Here is a 15,011-nt window from a genome sequence, read left to right as displayed (position 1 = left end):
AAGAAGGAGGAAGGCAACGTCGAAGATGAGCGCGGAAGAAGAAGGTGGCGCGGAAGAACGGCAGCGGAGGATGACTTCTCTGGATTTTCGTCTTTCGATGTGCGGCTCGAGATTTTTTATGTGGGACAAACGTGACTTCTCTGCTTTTTTGAGTGTTTTGTATTGGTTTAGTTAATAATTAGATAGTTTAAGATTTATTTAAGAATTTTAAAATCAAAATTTTGAACTTTGAATAATTTAATTTTTAGATATGTATTAAATTTGGAATAGAAATTTAAAATTTAAATTTTAAATTTCAGTTTTATTTAGTTTGTATTTTGAATGTGTATTTAATTTTAAAAAGATACTAAATTTATTCATAATTTTTAGATGTATTTGTTTTAATTTTTTTAAATTATTGTAATAAAAAGCTGAATATTGTACCATTTTTAAAGGATACCTAGTTGAATTGAACCACAGGTTATTCATCCTCCAAATGGAATAGAAGCTAATCACAAATGGTTCTTTCTCTTGGATTTCATATCCAAATAAACCAGACTACCTCACATGCCGAAATGTACCTACAATCGTAGTAATTCCTAATTTCGTCAACAACTTGTGTGGCTTCTGACGAATCACCAGTGTTGTATAGGGTAGTTGTGACACGGTCATTGTCCTTGTGTACATACTTAAACAAATACTTAATAGAACTTGTTTGGCATGTGTTTTCCACATTTATGTGGCACCCGAACTTGAGCAACAATTTTGGATTATAAGGAACAATGAACTTATTGTCTAGTACACATTCTATTTTCTTCACTGTTCGACCGTTATCAGTATGCCTATATTTGGAAAATCCGGCTTCATCAATGAGTGTTCGCTGCCTAAACTCTTTGAGATAAAACTTTGAACATGATCCATTCTTCATGCAAGGTGAATTTTTATTGTACAGACCACATGGACCATGTACCATGTAATTTTGAACAGTTTCATGTAGATTTGGCATTTTATTTTAATCAGGAATCTCAGCTGTTATATGTTTGTCTATGTCATCTGGTGTTTGTGGCTTGAACTCGTTATTCATGAATAAAAGGATATGTGCATGCGGAAGCCCTCTCTTTTGAAACTCTATAGTGCAAACATATGTAAATTGAAAAGACAAATGAGCAAAACATTACAGCATAAGATTTTAATAAGGTGCTGCATAAACACAGACTTACATCCCAAAATTTTGCCAAAGATTTTTTCTTCTTTTAGGTCATCAATCAAACCATCAAGTTTGATCTTGAAAACTCAACACAATATATCAAGGCGATCTTCTGCCTTTAATCCAATGGGAGTCACTTCTCTTTTTATCTCATCTTATTCAGGGTTACAGGTCATAGTGATAGAATAGTTAGGATATCCTGCATATCTGCAAATTACAAATGCATCTTTACAATTATTCATCATGTACTTAGGTCCACCGGTAAAGGTACCGGGAAGAATGATTCTTTTGCCAAGCCTTGCAGCATCTACATTCTCGTTTATAAGACTTTCATGCAGATATTTGTATTTGTCAACCCTCAACTGTGGTTGTTTACACCTAAAGGATTTTAACCTCTCTGATTTCACCATTATGTAACCATCTACCAGAAACTGTTGGAATAATCTCTTTGATCTTAGAATTAACGGAGATTCACCTATCCTTTTCTGTACGTAGTTGAAAAGCAAAAAATTGTCACAAAGTGATTGTTTTGTTTTTCTTTGTAGGCCTATCGGAGATAGAATCTGATGTTGCAATACCCAAACGAAATCCATCCTCCCCATATGGAAACAACAATGGATATTGCAAGGCTAAATAAGATGGGTGAAAAACATCAATCTGTTGGAGCTTTCTAGTTTGACTCTTTATAATAATATATCTATCTTTACTTAGTTGTTCGACATCGCCAACAATCAATGCAGCCACTTTAAATGCAGATGAAAAGTTGTATGTCTTGCCATATGTAGTCCTTTTACTAATCAACTTAAACTTTATGTTTGTGCAATTTTTCTGTTGGTACCTATCTCTCGCATAGCGAAAACTCTTTGCCAAACTATTATATTTTTCTAGCATGTTTCTTAATATTGCCACAATTTTCTTATCCCGCTCATTTATAGCTTCATTGGAACTACAAAAAAATATGTTATTTTCTTTCACATATAAAAAATAACTAAAATAATGTTTGATTGGTTGCATGAAAATTATCGAAGTGTGCCTATCCGATTATCAATCTTATTTTCTGTTCATAGATATATAGCTAGGCAAATGTTGGTCGCAGACTATCCGGAGGAAGTAAGCTACCAATGCTATGGTAGTTTTGACCCAAGGCTTAAAGATTGGAGGAGCAATCCCATTGTTCACCCCACGGTCAATTTTTTTGGCTATTGATGTAAAACAAAACATTAAATTAAATGCCCTTATATTTTTTAGGAAATGAATACTTCTTTGATCTCCTCTAGTATGAAGCTGAATGAGCTCATCAGGAGGCACAAAAAGTAGAGGAAGCTCGATCTTTCCTTCCATACAACATAATAAAAACTTTGGTTGGGGCGACTATTTGAATTTAGCAAGCCTTTCTTCAGACCACATCTATGCTTTACAATGTTGACATTGATAAATAGGATTTTCTATATCCCACACATTTCCTAAATGAACTCTCTTTAGATACTCAGTTGTCATACCGATACAATTTAGTCCATGATGTACACAAAGATGCAAATAAACATACAGATAAAATTTTTACATACCGTCTAAAGTTTATGAGGATGGTATAAAATTATCTTCTATATTCACATCCGACATTGAATCATCATAACCATTCAAATGGTTTCAACAGCAGAAACCACATACATTCAACTTTTTCACCATCTCAGTACAGGTTCGTCCGAATAGAGCTGCGGTCTCCTTATCGAACACAACAAAAGTTGTTGTAGCAGTACCATCTAAAACCAACAAATTCAACTTATACCTATTTTTTTATTCAAAAACATCAACTAACATTTGGCCTGTCACCCTTTAGTTACAATAAAATCATAAAAATTATATTCAACACAATTTAAATGCTCAAACATAATTTTTTTAGGCTTATCAGTTTTCTAGATTTTAGTCTAGCAGAGGAGACTTTGGTATAAAATTGTTGTAGGTATATAAATTTTTTCTATGCACTCTATCTCATTTTGACAATTTTTTTATGGATAGATAATATTTCCATCAATTAAAGGAGTTTTTGTTTTTAATAAATTGTTCTCTTATTGTCTACTAATTGTTGGTATTAAGCTAGATATTGCTAAATAAATTAAAAAGAGACATAATCAATTACATAACTATATTGCTTTTTTATGAAAAGATTGCACAAATAAGTCCAATTAGAGTCGTACCTATTAAAAACATTATTCACGTCCTTATTACAGCCATCGCAGAAGTATGTATCCGCATTAGCTTCTACCTTCACGCTACAAACACAAGATTTATACCACCAACTTAGAACATGTTCAACATCAAGAACAGTGACCAGAATAACATAGAATCCAACCTACATAGGAACAGTTTGAAAGTCAAAAAAATAAATAATGAACCAAACATAAAAAAGTAGTTTTCTATAAGGCACTCACATCCGCAGCCGCACGTAACTCCTTTATTGTCTTCCTCTCAGTGGAATATAAAACTTCATCTTCATTAACATACACCGGTTTGCCAAAAAACACAGACAGGTACTGCGAGATCTCTCTATAGTACATGCTACTTATCAATCACAACACCATAAAAATACAATCAATATACACAACCATAAATAATTCACAATATTTGTACAATACTTTTTTCGAAGCATCACAGCCTCAGGAACATCTGGATTTATCAAGAGTCTGGTACCATACATAATGTTCTATAAAATATTGGTACCTATGTACAATAATAATTGCTTAAATGAGTTGTATAATTATACTTGACAGAAAAATTATCGAATGAAAAGTAACCAAAAGTGTCATTAGATTTAAAAAAACAACTATAATCTACTGTGAACCTAATTAATTAGTAAAATTTTTTTATTTTAGCAATGAGCTATATAAAAAATATTTATTGCAAATATAAAATAATAAAAAGTATTATATAATAACAAAAATATAGCTTGAAATTATATATTGATTAATTAATTATTGAGTAACATAGAATTTACAATAAAAAAATTGGTGATACAATTTATTCACGTGTATATAATAATATTTTTTATTATTTCAAATTTTAATTTCTAGAATGCCAGCCATTTGTCGGAATTGTTATTACTGTTTTCTATAATTTTACTTGTAATTCCACATGATCAAAAGTATTAAAATACAAAATACAGTATTTATAATTTTGCTTCCACGACATGTAGTATCACACTCTAAAATTTAAAAACAAAAATTTAAAAGCATATACGCCGTTCTCCATTGCTAGCGTATATGCTTGCTTGCTGGGAGAGAGAAGACCCAAAAAGATTAAAAGAGGACTTGGGTGCGGGTTGAAATTAATTGTATGAGATTCGGATAGGTTTTCTATCTGCCCAACTTGAAATCGGGATTAGTCTCCGTAGGCCCATGTTTTGTTAAGATGCAATAGAAGCAAGCAAACTAACATGGTGTGATCCCTATTTTTTTATTCCTTTTTTTTTATCACAATTCACAAGTTCTATGCTTTGTTTGATTATTGTATAAATCATGGATCTACATTGGGCCACCTAAGAAATTAATTTATTTTGCTTACATTTTAGAATGAGTTTAATTAATAATTTGTTATATAAAATTATTTTATATTTTTAATAAATCAAATCTAATGATATTAGTTAATAATACATAGAATAATTACGTTTAAAATGAAAAAAGTTTTGCCTTATATTACTTTTGCTTACGGAAATATAAAACTTAAAACTTAACAATTTACGAAATATAAAAGGCTAAGGAAATAAGGTCATTTATAAATTATCTTTAATTTATATATAATATAATTAAATTTAATAAATTCAATTAGAATAAACAATAAATTATTTATTTTATTTCGGACTTTATAAATAAATAAACTAATTAACTAATATAAAGAATAACAATTAATGTAGTAAAATTAATCAAGTATTATATACTATAATAAATTATATTGATATTTAAATATCTAAGCAAATCAATTTGCTAGTATAATTAAGTCATATCAAAACACTTAAAAATAAACCGTTCTTAATTAAATACTATCTATATTATATAAATCACATTTAAATCTATTTTTCCGTGCGTATATAATTTAAAGTAATTTACAATTTATTTGATTGAATATTATAATATAAAATAATTTATAAATTAACATTAATTCATATATAATATATAATTAAATTTAATGAATTTAATTAAAATAAACAATAAATTATTTATTTTATTTTAGACTTCATAAAAGAAAAAACTAATCACTAATATAACGAATTATAATTAATGTAGTGTAATTAATTAAGTAATATAAATTATAATAAATTATATTAATATTTAAATATTTAATAGACACCAAAAAATTGTGTAGACACCAAAAAAAAAAAAAAAAATATTTAATCAAATCAATTAGGTGAAATAATTAAGTCATTGCAATAAATTATATTGAATGAATTAAAATAATTAATTTGGGAAACACTTTCCGGAGTATGTCACGTTAGCTCTACCAATTTTTATATAATAGAATAGATACAATAGTATTGTTTGAATACAGCCTTTACCATCAAGAAGAAACCAAACACACAGTCCAGTATATCTCTGCATACGAGTCTGAATGTGTAATAAAGAAACCGAAATCAAAAACTATAAATCCAGTGAAAACAAGCGCAAGCCTTGATTGTAAATAGAATGTGGAATGAAGGGAATATACTTTTCCTTATTGGAATAATATCCTTCCCGCTGATTTAAGGGTTTAAGTAGGTCCCATCTCTTTGGATCTTGTTAAGAAGATAATGACTTATTTGTATTTATAAATGATTATCTCTTATACTATCTAGAATAATTATTTAAGTATTAGGGATAATAAATATTTTTTCAAAAATTTAAACTCATTTTTGAATTTACTAAAGATCGAAGTCTTGACCTTTTGGATTTGGAACTCTAATACTATGTCATGATACCACTCATCCCAAAAACTTCAATTGATGAGAAACGATAACACTAATAGTTATATTTTTAATACTCTCTAAACTTCCATTGTATATATTATATAAATATTTTATTGGTTATTCATATTTTTTCTAATTTCAAATGGTATAATCTCTCTATATTTAATTAAGAGATTACGGATTTGAGTCTCCTATTTAATAAAAAAAAATGGTAAATAACAAACCAAACACGCACTATATTTATTTAAATTGTTTTATAAAAAAAATAAACTTCCTCCATCCAAAATAATAGTTTACTACTTTCTCTTGCATTTTCAGGTTCCAAACATATATATTAATCGGGACAAATTATTTCAGATATGAAATACGTAGCTAAATTTTTGTTACAAGATTTTTTTTAAAAGGAAAGATACCTCAACGGGGTAGGAGTAGAACAGTAGAAGGAGGAGGTACTGATTGTGGGACCCAGGAGTGGCGTTATCAGTGGGTTAATTTTTAGGGATTTGTGAGACCAACGTGGAAAGAGGTCAGGTTGCCAAAATATTGTACTTTTGTGAAAGAAAATGCCAAAATACAATTGTGTAGAGTGATGAATAATTGAATACAATCTGAAATTGCTTTTTTTTAATATTAACTAGTATGTTCCTGTATTTTGTACGGGATAATACATAAAATTATATTAAAAATTTTATTAAAAAATTAAATAATATATATAATAATAATTATTATAAATATTTTATAAAGTTATAATTAAAATCAAACTCTTAAAATTTTTTTAGTCACAAAAAACTCTTAAAATTTTTAATATTAAAATATTAAAAATAATTAGTATTTATCTTAATCAATTTAAGTTTGTTAAGTGATTATCTCACTCGTCCGCTTAAACAATTATTAGGAGTTAGAATCTCGCCTTGTGTATATAGCAATCCATTGGTTAGCGATAAATCCTTAATAAAAAGACTATCAATACGTGGTTAGACTTGGCAGGAATTTTCGAATACGCAAGTACCCGACCCGTCTATACCCGGATGAAAAGGGTAATAACTTGACTCGAGTCGGGACAGATTTTGCTTAAGACAGGTATCGTCGGGTTTAGGGTGTACCCGCCCCGAATATATACATATAAACACTTTTTAGTAATTAGGATTTGCCTCATATCACACAAGATTCATAGCTTCAGTCTATATTCTATAGCCATGCAAGATAAACTCAATCATCCTCACCTAAAATCTTCTTCTTCTCAACTTCTTCACAAAAAAACCGCATAGCTCCTGTCATGTTGTTACTGAGTCCATCGCCGCTTACCTATTCACAACTCTCATATTCCTTCACAGCCAGAGACGAATCCACGTTTAATATAGAGGGGGCATTTGCCCCCACAAATTTTTTTGAAAAAAATTAATACTTATATACATATATACCATTTATTATATTATATTTGTCTCAAAATAAAATATAAATAGTTCTTTTGTATTTTATATTAAAAAATATTTTGTTAAACTTAACACATAATAATAATTATATTGTTAAATTTGATTTAGTATGAAAAATAAATAAATACACTCAAAAATTAGTGATAATTAATTATATTATATTAGTTAATTAATTAATAATTAAATTAAAACTTAGTTTTCTAATTAAATACAACTTAAATTATTAGTGATTTTTTAAAAATTATTTAAGATAAAAAAATATTATCTATGTATTAATATACTGTAATTATTTTGGTTAAAAAATTTATTTATACTATAAAAATTATAATAAGTAGATTTGACAATTAAGTAAAATAATTGTTTAAAAATATATATAAAAAATAATATTTAATCATGTTAAAAATAAAAAAAGTCCTTATAAATATTTTTTGTTATTTTAGATATTATACTATGTGTATAAAATTATATTTTTATTATTTTAAATATTATAATAATGATTGTGTGTATATTTCTAGTTCTTATCAATATGTATTAGATAGTTCTAATTTTAAATTTTGAATATATCTAAACCAATTTAGATTGATCAAGTGATCAATTTAGTCGTCCGCTTAAATAAGTACTGAGGGTTCGAATTCTGTCTCGTATGTATAGCAACTCGTTGCCGACCAATTTTAGATTCTTAAATGGAATTCAAATTCATGACGGATTAGTCCTTAACTTGTTGAATATCGTGGGAAGCAAAAAAAATAGCTATACCTAAATTTTATTATATTTTTGTCCCCATTACTAAATTTTTCTGGGTCCGTCATTGTTCACGGCTTATGTCATCATCGCTGCTCATCCCGTTATCATCGTTGTTGAGCCTGTTGCCACCATTCTCATGCCGAGTTTCTTTTCTCTAGGTAAATTTTTCTCCCTCTCTGTCTCTCTCTCATTGTGAGTCTGTTAAGTTCTTCTATTCAAACATTGATATTTAAATTATAAAAAAATTGATTTTCATATTTTATAAAATATCATACTGGCGGTAATTGTAAATATGACGCTACTTAAAATTAAATAAAGTAACATAGATAAAACAAATAAAAAAAATTACTTAATCTTGTATAAAATTTACCTATAAAATTCTGTACCAAAAAATGAATTTAATTTTAGTATATTAATAATATAAAATATTTTATATAATCATTCAATTCAATTAGATTTATCTATTTAGGTCATTATTGAAAATAAATTTAAGATACTAACATACAATTACTTTAAATTAAGCAACAATTATCAATACTATATAAAGAACATACTATTCTACTAAGAATGATTGCCATAAGGAATAATTTTCTAATTTTCTATACTAATATTAGAAAGTTTATATAATACTATATATAATATTATCATTATTAATACTATATTATCAAAACAAAAAAATCACCGTGCTAATATAATATTATTAATATTATATAAATCATCTTTGTATTTATTTTTCTGTGTGTATATAATATTTAATTAACACATTAAGACATATATAATATTTTGTTAATACATATATAATATAAAGTGATTTATAAATTATTATTAATTCGTATATAATGTATAATTAAATTTAATGAATTCAATTAGAATAAATAATAAATTATTTATTTTATTTCAGACTTTATAAATGAATAAATTAATTAACTAATATAACAAGTTATAATTAATGTAGTAAAATTAATTAAGTAATATATATTATAATAAATTATATTAATATTTAAATATCTAATCAAATTAATTAGCTGATATAATTAAGTCATGGTAATAAATCGTATTGAATGAGTTAAAATAATTAAATGGGGAAACACTCCCCAGGGCATGCCACGTCAGCTCCATCATTAAGTGCAGACATCCGATTTTTATATAATAGAATAGATTCTATTGGTCGTGTTTTTTAACCTGGTCTGCCTCCGTTAGTGTATGTGATTTCCTAAAAAAAAGTACTTATTAGGGGTGTTTGTGGTGCGGTTTGGTTCGGTTTTTGAAAAAAAGTCATCTGATCCAATTGTTTAATTAAAGTGCAATTCGGTTTGGTTCAGTTTTTTTCTCGAAGCATCCGAACCAAACCAAACTAATTAAATTCGGTTTGATTTGGTTCGGTTTGTTTGTTTTTTTAATCAATTCAAAAAAATACTACCATACTATTTCACAAAGTCATAACATTGAAATCTACAAATACAAATACACAATAGTTAACAATAATAATAATATAGCACTAGTAGAAAAACATTCTAATCTAGTTATACATTCTAATAGTTATACATTTTAATAATAAAGACTAAAGAGTGTGACTTGTTCCAACAATATTTCAGCATCATAGTCATTGTCATATCAGAATTCATCATAAATCACACAATACTTCATGTTCATTGTACCCTTTGCACCATATTTAAAGGTTTCAAAAACAGATTTAGAATTATTCCACCAGTGAAAATTTTCACAATAACAGCGACTATTTATTATCAACCTCATCACACCACCAATTTATTAAAATCACACAAATACCACCAAAATCACATTTAGGGTCTCCACTTTTTAATTAACAAATTAACAAATTCAGATTAAAATCAATTAGCAGCAACAATAATAAAAATAGACAATTAACAATAACAGTTAATAGTAGCAACAGCAATAATAATAATTAATTAACAAATTAAAATCAATAACAATTAAAAAATAAAAAAATAGTTAATAGTAGCAACAGCCAGCCAGCAAAAATTAGAAGAAAAGAGAACACTAAACCAAGGCAGCAAGGCAGCAAGCACTACTTATCATTTAAAATTCAATTTTTTTACTTTTTTAAGATTTATTATTATTTAATTAATTTAAATATCCATATTAATTATTTAAAAAATTAAAAAAATTATTTTTTTAAATTAAATAAAAGATAATATTTAAAAAATATCTAATTATACTGATTTTTTAATCACATTTATAATAATATTAAAATAGTTTTTTTGGCTATTTAATTTATTTTGTGTATATAGTATTGAATACATTATTTTTAATAAAAAAATAACAATGTTTAAAGTGATATAAACAGAAAATAATATTGGGAGATGCTTGAAATTGGTTCATTGATTTTATTCATAACAGCTTTGAGTATATCTTCAATTATTGGCCTATTATTTGCATATTTTATTTTTAAATTTTTTATAGTATAATTTTTTCTTCTTTTAACAATATTTTAAATTGTGAATTGTATATTTTTTTTCTTTTTGCATAATTGCATGAATAAACTATCCGAATATATTACAACACTATGGTTAAAAATTGAATAAACAAAGTATACCATATATAACGATTTTTATATATATCTTTTTAATAATACAAATAGATATCTTCTATATGTACCTTAGCTTTGCAATATTTATGTGAGTGTTAGCCTTGTATATCCATGATTAGAAATATCCTTGTGAAATATCGACATATATAAACCACAAAATTGAAGAACTTCTTGATTACTAATTAAACCAAAAAATATTTGTCGTAAAAATTCGTTTTATTAAACTCTTGTAGTGTATGTATACCTTTAATTATTGGCCTATTATTTGCATATTTTATTTTTAAATTTTTATAATATAATTTTTTTCTTCTTGTAACAATGTTTTAAATTGTGAATTGCATTTTTTTTTTTTGCATAATTACATGAATAAACTATCCGTGTATATTACAACACTATAGTTAAAAATTGAAGAAACAAAGTATACCATATATCTTTTTAATAATACAAATAGATATCTTTTTAGACTTTAAATTCATCCATGAAAATTTTCACCTCATTTTACTCTCAGACCAAACATACTCTCAAAATGTAAATTATAAATTTTTCCGCAAGTTTACATAAATTATTTGAATTAATAATTTAGGCTATTTTTTTAAATATTATTATATGACAATATAATTATTTATGTACAATATTATTATACGACGATATACACATGATTTTTTGGATCAGAAACCGATGTACAATATAATTATTTATGTACAATATACACGTGAGTTTTTGGATCAGAAACCGATGCATGTTTTCCATGAGCCTTGGAAGAAAACTTGATTCACTCCCATTTGTGGCCGCTAAATGGACCGAGCCACAAATCATAAATCTATGCTAGCAGAAGAATGAAGCCTTGATAGATTCTATACTGTTTTGGTTATCATTTTCTCTAGTTCCTTACTTCATTGGATATCAATTACTATTCATATTCTACACCCTTCTATTTGATGCGTTCATTAGCCACGTCAGTCACTAACTCACTCAACACTCATCCTGCTAGCTATACGTATGTAATGCATGTGTACTGTGTATTTCTAATGTATTTACTGTTCGGCATGCATACATACATACATTTTGTACTAATTAATTGTGGTTGTGTTGTGAATATGATATGCATCGTCCTCTTCAAACACTACTTGCCTTATTATTGAATTTTCATTCCATTGCATGCAGAAATCGCCCTATTTGGGTCTTTGATATTAGGAATCAACATTACATATACATTTTATTAGAATAATTAAAATTTCTTAAAACAAACTAGAGGTCGTGATTTATTGGAGACAACATATATACCATATGACATATATGAGTTGAATGTGTAACAAGGAAACCGAAATTAATAAGCATGAATCCAGCGAAGACAAACGCAAGCCTTAGTTGTAAATGGAATGCGGAACGCGATGGCTAACTCCACGCCTTGTTGCCCGAAAACCAAGAACACCGTGCCACGGAGGTAGCGGCATGGCAGTTTTACCACCAACTTCGACGGCGGCATTTGTTGTTCGAGTGGTGAAGGGAGGCACAACATGTTCTCAGCAGAGTCCACGCTACTTGTTGGGTGAATGGAGTTGCAGTGAATAACGATGAAAGCAAGCAAACTGAGAGCTAAAATGGTCATGCTTTGTGCCATCACTCAAACTTTGAGTTTACTTCACTAACGAAGAGTCTATTTATATAGAAGAGAGCAATGACCCTGGTATTGATGAGTTGGGGTAAAAACAAAGACAATAGGCAGTCATTTAGATTGCAGAACACCTGCACGTGCTATTGTAAATCTCAACCACTCAATTATTTAATCAGGTATACCATGGTTTTGTATATGCTGACTCAGTTTCGACTTTTTTGTTATTTGGTTTGCTTTAGCCTAATGGATTAGATTTAATAAAACAAAAAAAAAAAATTCTATTTTTAAATTATCTCTTAAATCTTAAAATTAGAATAATCATATGCATATTTAAAGAATTAAATATCTAATCATTGTTAACTATGTATAAGTAAATCAAATAAAAAAATAACCATTCAATTAAAAATAATGAACATAATCATTTGCATACCTATTGAATTGAACATTTGACATATCCATTATTTACATTATTTAGTATTCTCATTATCTACCTATACTTTTTCTTATTTAATTAAGGGAAAATTTAAAAAAATAATATTTTTATTAAAATTTAGTCAATATTTAAATAATAAACAAATTAATTTTATACTATAAAATATAATGTCACATAATTAAAAATATTAATAATAATTAATTGATAATTACAAATCACAAAATCTAGTGACGGATCTAAAAAATTTTATTAGTGGAGGCAAAATATGTATAAGAGATAATAATAATTTTACAATTATATTTTATTATTATAAAATATAATTAATCTTCTAACTATTTAACTAATAAAATAAAACACGTATATAATAATTTAAATAATAATATATAACTTAGAATTTTATTCTTTTAAATTTGATATTTTAAAAAGATTGAATAATTTTTTTATTATTAATACAATTAAATATTTCATTTTTTATATATATTACTAAATAAATATTTAAAAATTCATGTCTTATAAGATTATAAAATTGACTCTTTATTATAATATTCATAATTACTTTTTTTAATTGATATTGTTATTACTAAAAACAACTAGAACTAATTTCAAAAGAAAAAAACATCAATAGATATCCATATATTTGGATGTTATTTTTATTTTAATCGTTCTTTATTGTTAGTTAATATTACTATATTTCAAAATTTAAAATACTAATGGATCTTATTATTTAATAATATTTAATTATGTAATAAAAAAATATACAATAATATAATTACAAAATAAAATATAAAATAATTGAATGAATTAAAAATAAAAAAATAAAAATAAATTTTTAATTGAATCCAAAAAAATTAAAGAACAAAGTTAATGAATCTTATTAGGAGACGAAGAGTAAAAAAAGAACAATAAAAAAAATAAAATTTTAAATAGCATACAAAAATTATATTTTTATACTTAAATTTATATTATTGACTTAATTTTTAATTATTTTTTTATTATTTTTTATAATTAATATGATATTATTATAAAATAGTGAAATCTTTTCTATATACATTATGAAAACAGAAATAAATTAAAAAAATTATAATACAATGAAGTCAAATTTATTTATTGAGTGGAAACAGATAAATTTTTATCCCATATACTATATATAACTCTATACAATTTTAATAGAAGTATTTGCCCCACACTCCTCAAAGTAGATCCGCGGCTGACAAAGTCTACTTATCTTAACATTCCTCTCTTTAATGAATTATCATAAGTCGCAACAAGACCACAAACGAACGTTCTACAAGTTAGGACATGGGGCCCTCTACTAAAGTGAGACTGAGAAATATCATTACACTTACGTGCCTTAGTTTGCATTTTTATTTTTTATTTTTTGAATTAGATAAAAAAATAAAAATAATGAAGATAATAATATTTAAAATTTTTATAAAAATAAAATTATTTTTAAGAATTATTTTTTACATAAATGACAAAATCAATTTAGAGATTGAAGTTTTTCTTCATTACTAAATACTTTTTCAAACATTTTAATTAAATATTAGATCAAATATATAATTCATATATATATGAGTCAAATATATTATATTCTTTGAACTGACCTCTCCCACTTGTATCGCCGCCTCTACATTAGAATTTATAATAAGTAATGCTAGGGGTCAACAATTTTTGTAATTGTTAGTCATCAACTAATCATCAATGATGATTTGATGGTGTGAGATTGGTGTGAGATTTCACCTAATGACTTACCTTTTTCTACTGGTTATATGCTGGCCAAAATTCAACAAAACTACTAGTCTCCTAGACTTTTCCTTTCTAGTGCCCTGAACTTAGATACTCTACCACTTCATTCTAATAAAATATCAGATCAAATATATAAATTATTTGCTATTTATAAGAAATATGTATTTTATTAAATTAAAATCATTTTAAAATAATCAAAATATCATTTTTGTTCAAAAATTATTTTATTAAAAATTGAAATTTTAATATTAAATTTACTTACATTTTCAGGTGGGAGGAACGAAGAGGTGTCCTTCATTAGAGAGAAGAGAAACATGCAAAAGCTAAAGTATATACAGTTCTCTGTTTCATA

The 15,011-nt window shown here is 26.2% G+C and overlaps 1 protein-coding gene across 1 annotated transcript; it reads right to left on the bottom strand.

Moving 5' to 3' along the window:
* Positions 1-517: 517 nt before the first annotated feature.
* LOC140179046 (uncharacterized) lies at positions 518-952 on the bottom strand. The gene has a single exon (XM_072217377.1). It carries the CDS (start codon positions 950-952, stop codon positions 518-520), a length of 435 nt encoding a protein of 144 aa, XP_072073478.1.
* Between the last annotated feature and the right edge of the window lie 14,059 nt (positions 953-15,011).

The sequence above is a fragment of the Arachis hypogaea genome, chromosome 15 (assembly GCF_003086295.3).
Source record: "Arachis hypogaea cultivar Tifrunner chromosome 15, arahy.Tifrunner.gnm2.J5K5, whole genome shotgun sequence".
Classification (NCBI taxonomy): Eukaryota; Viridiplantae; Streptophyta; class Magnoliopsida; order Fabales; family Fabaceae; genus Arachis; species Arachis hypogaea.
The sequence above is the reverse complement of the archived record's forward strand: the minus strand, read 5'-3'. Positions and strand labels throughout refer to the sequence as shown.

Excerpts from the sequence above, each read along its gene's own strand:
- LOC140179046 (XM_072217377.1), bottom strand. The coding sequence starts at position 952 with ATGGTACATGGTCCATGTGGTCTGTACAATAAAAATTCACCTTGCATG.